This window comes from Parasteatoda tepidariorum, chromosome 11 (genome assembly GCF_982258835.1).
Source record: "Parasteatoda tepidariorum strain Cologne lab strain chromosome 11, Ptep-v5.0, whole genome shotgun sequence".
NCBI classification, from domain to species: domain Eukaryota; kingdom Metazoa; phylum Arthropoda; class Arachnida; order Araneae; family Theridiidae; genus Parasteatoda; species Parasteatoda tepidariorum.
In genome coordinates, this window is record NC_141765.1 from 5904840 (window position 1) to 5921085 (window position 16246).

At 25.3% G+C, this 16246-nt stretch overlaps 1 protein-coding gene across 3 annotated transcripts in view; it reads left to right on the top strand.

Annotated features, from left to right (window-relative positions):
* Nucleotides 1-1644: 1644 nt before the first annotated feature.
* The window catches only part of LOC122270917 (glutamate receptor 1), a 573804-nt gene continuing 559202 nt past the window's right edge, over nt 1645-16246 (top strand). Inside the window, exons 1-2 of one of the 3 annotated variants that reach the window (XR_011638157.2) lie at nt 1747-1886; nt 6081-6803. Coding sequence is in view for 2 of the 3 variants with exons in the window: in XM_087154568.1 (XP_087010694.1) it covers nt 1766-1886 (121 nt within the window). In the remaining variant the exon portion in view is untranslated. Of the gene's footprint in view, nt 1887-6080; nt 6804-16246 lie in introns of those variants that run through there. The other 2 variants (XM_087154568.1, XM_087154569.1) reach the window with 2 other exon arrangements.

Here is a 16246-nt window from a genome sequence, read left to right on the forward strand (position 1 = left end):
AAATTTCTATGGGAGCCATAGGTTGCCATAGATTACCATAGGCTTCTCTATGGCAAATTTTCCGAAGGGTACTCGATTGATTTTGTAGAAAATTGATTTGGTCATGGTTGAAACTCGAACATTTCCAACAAATCGAACATTTTCCAAAATTTAAAAATTTATGTACGCGTAAATGCCCCCCAAAAGAATTTTTTTCAACTTTTCTCATACTTATGACACTTTGTGAAAAAATGACATTTCTTTTTTTGGTTTTAACCATAGCTACTCTACTTGTACATAATCGTTAATTTTTTGGTCTCGTCTGTTTTAGACTCTACAGTGTGGAGTCTGAGGTACACCTATCTATCAGCACTCTGCTTGCGCTGCTATCTTCATCGTCATTTTATTATGATAATTTATAATTATTTTCGGCAATCAAAAACTTAAAATATAAATTAAAGGTGGCGATATAAATCCATGAAGTCTTTACTCATACATTTATTTCATTGAAGAAGAAAAAGTTAAAAAACGAGGCTTAGATCGGACCTCTTGATAAGAAATTCACCTTAAATTATTTTATAGCTTATTACTATATTACATGGTTCTGTCCCACATTTGATGCATGAAATTGTCTAATATTCTTGTCAAACATATTTTGTAAACTTGTATATGTGTCAGAGATATCATTTTACCAAACTTGAATTCACAAAAATAGTTTTATTAAAATTCGCGAAAACATCCGTTTAGAATTTAAAATCAGCGAGGAATCACCTTATTGTATTAATTTACCAGAAAATAAAATCAAATTCAGTTAACTTTTTAAAAAAAATTCCGTAATCATATAAACTCTATTTTAAGATCTTTACTTTAAAAAAGTCTTTTTAAAATAACTTTTTTATCAGAAAAAAGCAAGAGCACAGAATACTTTATAGGAGGCATACGAAAGGACTATGGTGTTTATATTCCTTCTTATATTAATTTGGATATCAATTGCCTTATTATATTAATTTACCAGGAAATTAATTTAAATCTACAATCATATGTATTATTAACCACTTCCCTGATTATCCCGATTTAACTCACATAATTATCCCGAGAAAACTCAGCGGTATTTGTCAACTATCACACTTTTACTCGATCGGAAGTGAAAAAAAATCTGTTGTGATTTCAAGTTTGAGAGCTATACTTTCGGGAGGGACGTGTTTTGTACGATGATTGCTGAATTTACATAAAAATGGCCTTTTGAAAGTAACACTTTGTGTTATCCCTTCTTTTAAAAACTTTTTTTCATTTCCCCGAGATAACTCGGGATAGTAAATTAAATGTTCTTGCACAAATTTCAACTTGTTTCAGTTCCTTGTATTTATTAATGAAATAAAAGAAATTGTTGATTTTTGGCAATTTTTTTTACAAAAAAATTGGTAAGGGAAGCGGTTAAGAACAAAATCAATTTTAATTTTAAAGATCAGAAATATTTTTAATATAAGATTTTTAACTGAGAAAACTGTAAGCAAAGTTCTTTACATGTAAAATATTTTGCAAAGGCATATGTCAGGACTTATAATCCGTTAATAACTATCTTTGCTTCCTACGTTTAAGAGTGTAGGTATTCTAATTTTGTATGTTGTTTGCTTGGCTCAGTTATCGCTTAGAACTGGCGGGATTTGTTTGAGAAGAGCAACCCTATTTTCCCCGCGCAAAGTTAATCGGAAGCATTTCAGCAGGCGGAGTAGTTTGTATTGGCAATCCTAAAGTAGCCGGACCTATCCGCCAGTTGCCGTTTAGAATGAGGAAAGTTTCTCCCTGTAACTGCCGTTTTGTTCACGGCCAGATGTTGACAGGGAAGATCGTGATTACCACCTGTCTGATAGTCTTAATATCTGCAGTACCGGAGAAAATTCCCATCGGTAAGGCTTTCATTTTCTGTTATCTTATTTGGTATATGGGAAAACTAAATGAAAAGAATACACAATCCAATGTATTCGAAGTTTAGAATGGTGTGAATGTATAGATAGAATTCACAAATGTTTAAACCATTAAATGAAGGTTTTACTCCTGTTATAGTTATTACTTACGCGACTGATGAGAAGTATTCTTTTAATGAATCAAACTTAACTAACATGGATTAAAACATTTAAGCTTCTCCGAAAAGATGTGTAAGGGACTTCAGTGTTTGATCCAAAAAAAAAAAAAAAAAAAAAGAATGTAATAATAATAATTTTGGTCAATAATTAGGAAAATGCTTTTCAATGCAATGTGTTAAAAATGAATAAATTTCGAAAATTTTTAGCCAATTTGTTAACACAATATTTTAAAGTGGTAGCAGGGTAAAATTAATAGTAATAAATGTCTTGATATAAATTAAGAGTTAGTATGATTTACTAATTGTTTTAATTATCAAAATTTCTGCATTGTTAAAAGCAATAATAAATACTGTAATAATGAATAAAACTCCTAAAAATAACGTCTTATTGATAGGTCATAAATGAAGTCTTTGTCTAAATATGTTTAAAGTGATAATTTTCGCAATTTAGGAAAATAAACCGTAGAAAATATAGCTACAACAAGAATTTACTAATTACATTTCCCCATTAAGAACCACATAATGTAATGATATGGCAGAGATTAACATGCAACATGCTTTTCAACCCAAAAAATCTACTTTTTTTCAGATGTCACTTATGTTATAACTAGTTCACATAGTTTAAATTAAAATTTTAATACCAAACGAAAACTTTTTTTATGGACTTTGAGCTTAGAACTCGGATTTACAATATCGCTAGTTAAATGGTTCTAAAGTTATTGTCAAAAATGCATCATAACAGAAATAAAAAGTTTGTCTGAAATGCATTATTATAGTAAAGCAATGGGCAAAGATATTTATCATTTATTTTTACCAGACCAGAATTCAATTTTCATAAATTTTTCTTTTTTTCTAAAGTTTCTTCGGTTTTGAAATTAAATTTGAGGAAATGCACAATAAGTGTGTCGAATTATTTGTCCATATTTTTTTTCAGTAAAGAGCAAAACACTAAAGTTGTAATACAAACCCTAAAATGTATACATCTTTTTGTTAATGAAACTAATAATAGGTAGAATCTTTGAAGAAATCAAACTATGCCATACAAAGACAGATACGAAAAGAAAATATGTTTGTGAATAACTAGTTTTCACCCGAAATATTCCAAGACAAAATGACTTTAAAGATGCTATTCAAAATTTTATTCTCCTTTTAAACAGATAATTGTCACAAAGAATTTATAAAATATGCAAATTGGGACGAAATACTCTGATTATGTCCTGAAATAGATATTTTTCATAATTATCAATCAAAATTTTTAAAAAGCATGTCGAATGAAAAAAGTATGTAAATTTAAAAACATTTTTGAATAAATTGAGTAAAGAAAACCTTAACAAATAAAACAGCGAGAACTGAAGAATAATGTCAAAATAATAAATAAAAAAATTTACAAAAAATTATGTCAGCTATTAGTTTAGAGTCACAAACGAAATATTCATGCTCTTGTTCATTGTTTCAGAGGCTATAATTATTTTCTTTCTGTTAAAATCAGCATAAAACGATTTCGTTTTCTAAAAGTTATTTTCCTTAAAACCATTCAAATGGCTTCAAAATGAATAATATATAAGAAAGTAGTGCCTCGAAATTTATGAAAATAAAGTTGTGTTCGATATAAATATTTTATATTACACTAGGTTCCACTTTCTACAAATGTATAAGTTGATAGCTTTAATTGGAAAACATTCTAATGGGATACAAATATCGTTTCAACTTTAGTTGATAAAAGACGCAAAAATAATGTTTCATGAAATTTTCATAAGAAACTGTTAAATGAGTGTTGGGAAGCTTTAAATAGTAAAATTTCAGAATAGTTACATACATTGATTAAAAAGCTTAGTAGAACAACATGTTAATTGACATTAAATAAAAAAAATCCTTAATAATTAAAAAATTTTCTGGTAGCAATACAATTTCTCTAAGCTGTTCATTAAACATTTTTACCTATTGAAAACTGTCTCATTAAAAGAGTTTTCTCTCTCTAATTTGGAAATTTGAATGTCTTCAAAATGTTATTAACACGCTTTTCCACTCAATTTTTAAAGAGAGAAGTTCATAAACTTTGTATGATATGTATGTGGTATGTTCAAAGCGTTATTTAGCAAAAATAGTGAACGGCTACCAATACTCTTTTCTTTCAGTATTTTTTGCTATTTTTTTGTCATTTAATATTAGTATACTATAGTTTAACAAGAACTTATGATTGTTACTAGTTTGAAACATGTAATTAAAAAAATGCTTTAAGCAATATCACTTAATTTTTTTTTACTTCGTATATAAGGCAGATTACATATGTATATTAGATGTAAAAGAGCAGGTTACTTGCATCGATACATACAACAACATATTAAGAATAATAAAAACATTTTTAAGAATTCAAATACCCATTGTACCCAGAAATAAGCAAGTAGTAAAAGTTCTTCTGATTTACGAAAAATTAAAAAAAACTTGCGTAATTTTTACAATATCATTTGTAATTTTTGCATTATTTTTTCTTTAAAATTAAGATCGTTGTCGTAAAAGTTATTTAGGTTCATAGTTTGCATATTTATTTAGAAAATTACGAGTTTGTTTGAATACAAATGAGTTCTATCGAATATTTTAAAAGTATTATTTTTGAATATTAAATCTTAAAATCATCATGATTATAACTATGCCATGTCATCATATTTTTGTGTTTTTATATCGCTAAAATCAATTACAAATGTTTTATAACTCATTTTGTACATATAATAAGAATTAGTAACTTCATTAAAGAAATCTTTTAAGCAATGCATACATTGCTTGAAAGATTAAGCAATGCATACTTAAAGGAAACTCTTTTTATTTTTTTTAAAAATCTATTAGAACAGCATACGTTTGTCTTAATGTTAAATATTAATAATAAAATAAGTAATCATTAAATTTATTTTCTACTCTTTTTTATTGAATAAATTCTGTTTTTATAGAAAGAATAGGAACTACTAGAGAGGTTATATTACAAATGTTTAATTATTTTCCTGTGAGGATGTAAAACAGTCCGAATGTTTTTTTTAGAAAAAATTAGTAACGTTAATAAAAGCATTAAACTTTAAAAACGTTTCTGTAAACTATTCTTCATTATTCATCTTCCAAACATTTTTCATCTTACATATTCAAACATTATCATTATTCATCTTCCAAAATCTTACTACTTTTTATGTTACAATAAAAGTGCATCTAATTTAAAAAAACAGTATCTCCAAAACAGCAATAAAATATAAGGAATTTACACTACATTAATGTTTCATCAACAGTAATTTTTTCAGCTTCTTGATATAATGATTTATTTATTCATTTACGTACCCAAATTATATTTCGTGCACAAATATATTTTGCTTAAATATTATGAAAATTTATTGCGAAATATTTATTTTTATGGATATTTATAAAAATATGCACCAACATCATATGTATATATAAAATATTTGCTATTTTATTTCTTAATTTTTTTTATTAATGCTAATTAATATATTACAAGAAAATGCTGCATGTACATATTCTTTTAAAAAAAAAAAAACGTTAAAATTAGCTATCTCAACACTTCGCATAACTTAACTAATTTTGTATATAAAAAGTTCCTGAGATCTGATTAATTTTATTAAAATTTAATATTTTAAATTTATAACAAAACAATATTTAAATCAGAGAATATGGTTTCTCAATTGGCGAATGTGGGGAATCTCATCTTTTTATAAATAAATTGAAAGCAAAATATTTATCGAAATCCATATTTTAAGTAAAAAAAATTGTGTTTTAGCAGTGTGCAATTTTAAAGTTACATTTAATTTATTTTTTACCAAAAATACTAATGAAGAATTTGTTTAGTAGGCAACAAAAGTTATACATAACTAAATAATTCTCATTTTATTGATTTAAATTTTTTCTGTGTGAACAAACATTAATTTTGAAACTTTAAATAAGCTTTTTAATTTTTCCTGTTTACTTCTTTTGTTTATTTATTATTACGTGATTCCTATGTTTATATTTTATTTATATTTTGTAGGTGAAATCTATAGAAATGCTTTTCTTCGTTGCCTGAATATGATTGCACAGCATTGCGATGAATATTTATCTTTTTTTTCTTTCCTTTAGTTTTTGTTATAAGTTTTTAAGTTGATTTTTAATAAATAAGCAAACGAAAAAAGCATTCATTTATTGAGTAAGCTCATTATAATTCGGATTTTAATTCTTTTAAACCATTCATGATTCTGTACCTAGATGCAAAAATAATTCAACAGAAAATTTCACTCATTTATTTTAAACCACGACACTTTAGCCTATTAAAATTATTGTTAACAGGTTACAGTTTAAAGCGTTACTACGAAAAACAATTTTAACTAATTTATAGAATTTTTGAAGCAAGATTTAAATGAATAATCAAAAAATTATAGTTGTAAAATGTTTGTTTAAATTAATCATTATTTAGTAAATTTCAAAAAAGTATGACTTATTCTCCTATTTTCCAACCACCTAGGTATCTTGGAATAATCCTAAATCTAATTAAATTTTTTAATTAAAATATCTCTAAACGCATAACATTTGAAAAATAGTCGACAAAATCCCTTTCTAAAATTAATTTTTCAAAATATCCATAACAATACGTAATCAAAATGATGCCGTAATAGATTTTGCAAAGGAGAAAAATAATATTATTTGTATTTAAATGATGCTGTTAATTCTTGGTATTAATAATGCGGTGAAATAATGAGTGATCATTAATTGTCTAACTTTATAACATAATGGTATTATGTATTTATTAGAGTTCGGAGACTTTAATTTCGTGGAATTTTATTGTTATATTGCTATAAAAGATGTATGTATTGAAAAAAAACACTTAACGTCTTTAAAAGTAGAAATTTTTTAATGTAAATAATTTTGAAATAATAATTAATAAAACATAGAAATTGTTCAAAAGCAAATATAAAAATTTAAGTAAATGCTTCCTTTCTTTATATCATGTTTGATGAAAAAAAGCCATTAAACGCAATGAAGGCAAAAATTTGAGCTCGGAGCATTTATATTATTGAAAAAATGTAAAATTTTTTTTTTAATAATGTAAAAGCTTTTTGAATAATAAATTATAAAACCAGATGCTGAACCATTGTAGATGAATTTGAAATAATAGTAAAATAATTTAAAAAATAAAGTTTAAAATAATATATTACAAACCATTATATTTTTAATACAGCAATTTAGATATAATTTAATTATATATTTAGATATATATTTCAATAAAACAATTTAGACATAGTTTTTTAAAATTATATCTTATAGTTAAGCAAATATATGATTATTTTAAGTTTTTATAGATTAATTGATAAATTTAAAAATATTAGTAGTGTATTGCGCTTCCTTAATTATAACGTAATTTTGAATTAAACATTAGCAATTTTTTTCATTTTTATCAATGAGGAAATTTGCATCGATTTCTATGTATTATTATTAAGTTTTTTTTCCATTTTTAACAAAATATTCATTGAAATGTAAAATTAATACTTTTAGCATATCCTTTATTGTATTTTAAAGTACTGCTCCTATACCAAATTTTTACTCTAGTACCGTTATTAAATGATGTATACATTAAAAAAACTTTTTTCAAGATCAAAAAATTTTTCTAGTGTAAGTGTTTTTTTAATTACAATTTATAAAACAAGAAGATGAACCTTTGTAAATAAATTTCTCATGAGTCTTAAAATATTATATATTACAAACAATTATATTTTTGAACAATTATATTTATATTTATGAAATATATTTAAGTAAAAATATGTTAAATATTTCCATTTAGTATCTTTTACATTTCAGAAAATATATGACTATTTTACGTTTTCATAGATTAATCGATAAATATAAATATAATAGTAGTGTATTGTGCTTTCCTAATTTTAAAGTATTTTTGAATTAAACACTTTTTTTTATTTACATTAATGATAAAATTTCATTGACTTCTATTTATAAATAAAATGCAATTTTTTTATTTTCTATAAAACATTCAATGAAAGGCAAAATTACTACTTTTGAGCAAATAAAAACTGATTAAGAGCCCATCCATGATTGTATTTAAAAGTACCGTTACCATACTATATTTTTAACTCTAGTACCGTTAATGTAAATATAGTAGACATTTGTTCTTAGTGAGATTGATTGACATGTCATTATCTAAGGTTGGAAATGGCATTATGTCCTGACAGTAAATTCTCCTAACTAAGCTGGACGATTTTGTCAGTAATATAGAGTTTCCAATAATCGGATTCATTACGGAAGGAATTGTTACTAACACTCGAGTATTATACCGGCTAATCCGTAATTTATTGGATCAATATTAACGAAGTTTAGTAAGTTATAAATTATATAATATTTAATCTATATCTGATTTAGTATTCTTAACGTCATGTTATTAATTCAGAATTATTATTACGTATGTATAAATCGAAGTTGCTTGGAATTTTAATACGCCATTATTTTGGATAAATGTTACAAGAAAAGAAAGGAATATGAATTATTAGGCTAAGAAAAGTATGACTAAATATGTTTTATTTTCCCCTATTTTTATTATGATCTTAAAGGTATAAGGTAAAAAACTTCCTCGTTTTTGAAAAAAAGCTGCTTTTTAGTTTTCTCTATCACCAATTTCAGATATAACGTGAAGTGAAATTTTAATTCAGTTTAATATCGGAATTAGACTGGAATAATTGATTTTCCTGTCAAAGTTTAAGGAATAAAAAAATGACGATGCGTATGCAAACTCCAGAAAAGTTCAAAGCACTTTCGAATACCAAGAAGAATTAAACTGTAATCTTAGATTAAAAAAAATATCTTAAGACAATATTAACCATCTTTGCTTTGTTGCAACAAGATTTTACATACATTTAATAACCAAACGCTTACATACATTACAAAATGAGAAAATGCCTTTTGTCGTTCTGAAAAATCAATATAGCACAAAATGTTGAAATTACGTTATTTATAAATGTGTCTAGAGAATTAGTTAGGACTAAAAACATTTATAAATGTGCCGCAAATTTATATATCTGAATATATAATTTTTATAATATCTGAAAAAAGCGAAACAGAGAAACATGCCTGAATATATTGTTTAGTTAATCAAATAAAATTTTAACAAAATTACTTATCAAAGTTCTCTCTGTGATTATATGGTATTTTCTGGCTTTCTCGCTTGTAGTGTATCTACCACTACGAAAATGTAATTCCAATTCCCTAGTATATAAGACATGTTAACTCGATTCTAGGTTGGGGTACCTTTTCATAGATGACATCGTCGATATTTACTCTCCCCACATCGCTATTCACATCTTTCGTAAAATCTTATCTTTCTTTTAGTTTTATGTGTAAAGGGGAGTTATTATTATTAAAATATCATTTTGCTCAGTTATAACAGCTAACTTTAAAGTAACTTTTGACTCTATTGTTTTCAGTTATTTCTTTCACTTTCATCCCTATCTTACTTTTCTCAATGATTGTTTTTTCCTTTTGTCCAGATTTTCAAATCTAATATTTTTTTGTAATATTCTTTTGTAACAGAAAAAAGAGATTTTTTTTTCTCTTAATATAAATAAAATTAAAATTTTTCTCCAAAACATCTGAAAAAAATATATTGTGCATTTGTGTTTATTATGAAGACAATTTTTAAAATATTATAAGGGAAAAAAGTAGGTTTAATATATTCAGAGATATATTATTAAGTGTTTGATTTCAAGCTCTGACAATGTTGTTTAAACATTAATAAAATATATTGAATTTTAAAATAGGATTTAGTTTATATAAGAGTTTAATATACAACATTTATCTACATAATAGTTAAAGTTAGGGTATAAAGCTGGATGTGAAAGACATAGAAGCGCAAAGTTTAATCTGCAGAAATTGAATTCTCGATATCTAAGGGAAAATAATTAAAGATTAAATTCTCTTTTTACTTTCATCAAAAATAAATACCTTCTTGCTTAAATAAATAATCACTGCTTCAATATTTTGAAGAATTATGTTTCAAATCTGAAAAGGATTTTGTGTTAAATTGCTTTTACAAAGCAAAGAATGCGCAACAAAGTTGAAAAATAGTCGTTTGTAATCGAACTGTCTTTCACTAGTTTTATTAAACATGTGTAATTAATTTTGAATTATTTTCTGGAAAATTAAGAAATGGACAAATATAGATATATTTTAAAGTTTTAAATAGAAAACTCAGAATTTTTTTCTCAGTATTACTCAGTTACTAGTTACTCAGTTTTTAAGAAAAATGCAAGAACAGTAAAGTAAAACTAAATTTAATAAAATAAATTAAAATGAAAGTAACTTACGAAACTCTAACGATGTCTGGCTTATGATCGCTTTATTCATATCTATCCTCATCTTTTTTTTAAATTCCCATATAAATGCAGTTAAAGTTACAATATTTACATAAATTTATACACGTTAAGTGATTTTATGATAAAAAATACTTTTGCTTTATAAATATAGATATATTTTAATGTGGTTCAGGATCAGGTACTTTGCACTTTTAGAAACTATTGAAGTATTGACTAATCATATAAAAATATAAACAAGGAGCAATTATTATTTTTAACTTGGAAGTTTTTAAGTATTAAATGCTAGAAACATGTATAACGGCCTAAGTATCCAATTACTCAGATTGTATTGATCTCGATGATTTAATCTTAAAAAAAGACTTATCAAATTGAAATAAATAAAATTTAAATTTTAGATGTGAAAAAAATGACGTTTTACAGTTTAAATGCCATGCTCAAGGCTATATCTCTAGTTATTGTTATATATATATATATATATATATATATATATATATATATATATATATATATATATATATATATATATATATATATATATATATATATATATATATATATATATATATATATATATATATATATATATATATATATATATATATATATATATATATATATATGTGTATATATATATATATATATATATGTATATGTACCTTATGTATATGTACCATATGTATATGTAATATGTATAACTAAAAGGAAACTTTAAGTTTATTTGTTTTTTTCCTTGAAGTTATCACTAACAATTTATACAAAGGGCATAAAGTTAACATAAATAAGGTTGACAATAACTCATGAATGAAATAGGTTAAATAGAATGCTATTTATTTATATTCCGTTATGTTTAATTGATGTAAGAAATATAAGATTGGGCTGCATTACTTCATTTTGAATTATTTATATTCAGTGCATTATTTAAGACTGCGAAATATTGTTTACTAATTATTTATAAGTAAGAACCAAATAGGATTATTTTATTTACCTTTCAGAAATAAATGATTAAGAAGTTATTTACACGAAATGATTGTAACTATTTGCCTGCTTGTATATCTATATCTTTGTTATTCAAATGTTATTTATGCATTTAATGTTAAGAATGCTAAATAAGCAAGTTTAATAAAGGGAGTTGAAATGACGCGTTATCGAAGGAAGCTCAAAGTGATAAAATAAACGATATTAAGAATTATAGTTTCGGATAAAGTATCTAAATCTTTGTTACTCAAATGTTATTTATGCATTTAATGTTAAGAAGAGACACTAAATAAGCAAGTTTAATGAAGGGAGTAGAAATGACGCGTTATCAAAGGAATCTCAAAGTGATAAAATAACAAGAATTTTTTTTTGGATGCTTATAATAAAATATAATTTCATGTTAACGTTCATACAGAAAGTTTAATTTCAAAATGCATTCAAACTACCAGGAAGGGAGTTTTCTCAATTGAAATAAGTCTTTTGTGAAAGTAAAGGACAAATTATAAGGAAATGACATAGTGTTGAGGAAAGTAATTTTTTGAGTTTGATACTCTGCCAGAAAGGCTATAAAGTGCCAGACAGTAATAAATAATTTTATAGTTTTTATGCAGACAAAGAAAAGAAAGACTTTTAAATTTAAACTATTGTGATTTCGTAGGTAAAGAAAGCAAAGAATTCTTAAAGACATAGAAAATATTTTTTGTTTAACAAAATATTATGAAATATACAATCTAAGACAGTAAAAGTTTTATGAGCTTCTCAAATTTGATTTCAGTAGTGTGGTTTTCCTAGAGAATAAAATTTTATTCACTATATCAATGAACTGTGAAATGAATGCTTCAAATATATACCGCAATGATATTTAAGAGTATAATATAAATTCATGAAAAATAAATAATGTTTGCCCAAGTTACAATGTCAAAAAATATGAAATAGTGTATATGAGAATGAAAACATTTAACCGTTATTTAATCAAAATATTTATTAAAGATATTAATAAATTTATTTAATCGTTAACTTATTATTGAAAAAAAATTATTTTGTGTATGAAAATATACTTTAATGTACTGAAATACAAAATATACTGGAATATTTTATGCTGTAAAAGTCTTAAGATTTTTCTTAAATTTTTTATTTCTGTACTGTGGTTTTGTTACAAACTAAATTTTGATTCACTATACCAATGAACTTAATAATTCAGAGGCATATCACCTCGTATTGTACAAACATAAAAGATATTCAAGAAATATAATGTTTGCTCCTGAGGAAAAATGTGAAGCAGAAAACATAAGAATGTTAGCTGTTAAATAATATTTTATCTTTAAATTAATGTTTGAAAAGGATGAAAATATTTAAAGTATTGTTTTAAAAAAGAAGCTTTTTTTCATTTTTTTTTTTAGGTTTTGTGCATGAAAATTATCATAATTATGCAAAGTGTGACTTTGATTTAGTGTACAATTTATTTAATTCATCCATTTTTCAAATAACGTGGAGCAAATTTACTCTTAAAAAGTTTCGCATACTTGATTACAGAAGGTGATTATTTTCCATTTTATACAATCCCTATCGTACAAAAAAACTAATTTCTGTTTTGCAAATAAATATATTTAATTTCAGAATTTTAAAACATACTTTTTATTACATCTCAAAAATGATTTGAATATGTAATGTTAGAAGTAACAAGGCACAAAACTAGTTAAATTTCATTAAACACATTGCATTTATATAACGCTTCATTATTTTATTTTAGTTACAAGCATATTTTTTGTAGATTTTGTTTTAAAGAAAAACAAAGGTAAAAGTAATCATAAATTAAAATATTATACCGAATTGTTGACATTTTGTTTATGTTTTACAAAATATTAAATTTTTTTTGTTATAATGCTAAAATTGTTAGAGTTTTAAATGTAAAAAATAGGGTTATATATGAGATGTCATGTTTTCAGGAAATTCATATTAAATGTAAAATGAATTGAGAATACTGAATATTGAGTAAAGTTTTGTTAAAAATAATGAAATAAAATTAAATTTTAGATCAAGCAAAAGCTTATGTTACTTTTGAAGCCAACTATAGATGAAATAATTTATTAAAAATCTAATCTTTAGAACTCTTGAGGAATGAATTTCTTAGAAGCAAAGCAGTGCAGTCTTTCTAAAGTTATGTCATTGAAAGCTTACTTTAAGGGTTCATATCTCTACCTATATATTTTATTAATATCTGTAGTTGATGTTTTTAGTTTTAAATTTATATTATCCTTTTAATTTTTCTTATGATATTTATTTAAAAAATATAGTTAGTAAATAAAATATTATAAGCCTGTATAAAGCAAATGCGTATTTATAGTCAAATTATGAATAACTGGATAAACAAAGAGGATTGTAGTTAGCCAGAAACAGAGAAGCAGTAATAAATTCATTTTTATTATAAACCATATATCTTTAGCTTAAATTCAAAATAAATGTGGTTAAATTTGGAACTAAGCTAGTGATCTAGTTTTTTTTAAAATTTATATTATTCTGTTAATTCTTCTAGTGCTATTTATTTAAGAAATATATTTTATAAATAAAATATTTTAAGTCTGTATTAAACAAATGCGTATTTATAGTAAAAACTAGAGGATTGCAGTTAGCCAGAAACAAAGAAGCAGTAATGAATTTACTTTTATTATAAACCATATTTTTATTTTTAACCATATTATTAAATATTTCTTAAATAATTTTATTTATTTATTTTGAGTTATTGCATGCATCTTAAACTTGTGATGTCACCCGTATTAATCGTTATTTTCTTGTGACGTGGTGTTGTGTTATCTAATAGTTGCATTTTTGAAATTGTTTTATGTGATTTTTGTAATTAATTATTTTAATGAAAAGTGATTTTAAATTAAGAGCTAGTTCAGGCAAGGTTGGAAACTTGAAATTTTTAATTTTTTTTAAAAATTTTCTGGTCATGTTCTTTGTGTAAAGCTATTAGAATCATGTTTTTTATTTTATCGAAAAAAATTTTTTTTCTCGAATTTTTTTTTTTTTTTGGACTGCAGATATTCTGAAATTTTGAAGGAAAGACACAAAAATTTGCAATAAGCAATAATTTACTTGAAATGAGTAAATCCGAACACTGACCGTTATTTTATGTTCACACTAACTATTAAGACATAATTGTATTCAGTGGATCTTTGTATCGAAGAACCAAGGTCATTAAAAATTTTTCGAACTAAAACAATTTTCTTAGTCGTCAAAATCTACTTGTACCAAGAGTGGACCACAAAAGTCTGCGAATACATATCAATGAGAAAGATCTAAGAAATAAGCAGTAGTGTGGTGTATATTTTGCGTGACCTTAAAATTGACCATAATGTAGCAAGAAAAAGAAATTTTGTACAAGTTTCAAGGTAATTAACTACCTTCGCCAGAACTAGGCAAGCATGAAATTTGTTGGATAAGAAGTCTTACGTATAGGAGAAAAAAATCAATTCACAGACCTTTGGTTACTGATAAATTTTTTTAATAATATAACCCTAAAGTCTGAGACTCATACTTGAGGAATTGATACAAAAACAATTATGCGAATGCTGTAAAGTGTTTCAAATGTAATTGTTAACTTTAAAAAATGTGATTCAAAAGCAATATGAATATTTGAAGTTGATATCGTCCCTGAGGTGATCTGCAGTCTCAAATTCTAACTTACTGTGCTGGGAGGGGGACTTTAACTTTGTTATCTAGACAAGTTATGTATTGTTTCGATGTATTTTTTTGTACGCTGAGAACAAAACCATACCCATGTCAAATCAACTAATAGATTAGAAGTAGTAAAAGCTTTTATGGATAAATAATACAGTAAATTGCTCAGCAGACAAAAGTCTTGACCCTGTGGTGTTTTTAGTATGAATCAAATGAGATAAAATAATATCAATTTTAATTAAATCCAAATTAATCCTTATTAAATCCTTAGTATTAAGAATTTTAGAAATATTTAAAAACTTTTTTTGGACGTATTAAATGTTTTGAAATAACAACTTCAATTTACTTTCCTCGTATCGGAGCTAATAGCAAGAGAAGAATCAGTTAATATCTGTATTTATCATGCGTACCTCTTACCTTTTTTGTGTAATCTGGCAGATAGTTTTGAAACTTTTCTTGATTCTCTTGTTCATATCCAGCTAATTGGTGTTGAACAAGACATGTCAGTTCAGAGGGGGTGACACATTGCTTCCGATGTATTTTTCACGCTGAATCAAATAAAACCTTAACCAAGTCGATAGAACTATTGGAAACAGCTAAAAAGTTATCAATATTTTTGTAGATAAAAATTACTGCTGATGTTGTCATCGTCTGCCATTAGGACAGAGGGCGAGCGATTGTTCTTGTGTTCCTGTGGCTCCATCTACGGCCAAAAATTTGACTTCTGCCACGCCCACACTTCACACCCGATTATTGGGTGGACCCCTTTCATACTTCAATTCATTTACCCTCAGATCGTAATTTGAACCAGAGAACGATCAATCTTCAATTCAGAGGAATAATTTGAAATAATATGGTAACCCGGCGCTCACAAGTCACCATTTACTACATGGGGAGTCTTCGGTCGGTTGGAATAGAACTCCTGTTTTCACGAACGTGAGTCAAGCGCCCTGCCAACCAAGATATCCGATTAAAAGTACTGTTTCGTACTTATGTATATTAGCGCATTGGCTATTGCTATGCAGATCTTTGGTCATACATTTTTATTTACTTTTAATACAATTATCAGATACATCGAATTCACAATTTTGAACCTATAAGCCCTGAAATGATTTAATGCATAAAAAGAACAGTTTTAGATTTGAACTTATTTACGCACCTACATTTCTGTCTAGGCAGCAAAAACTGT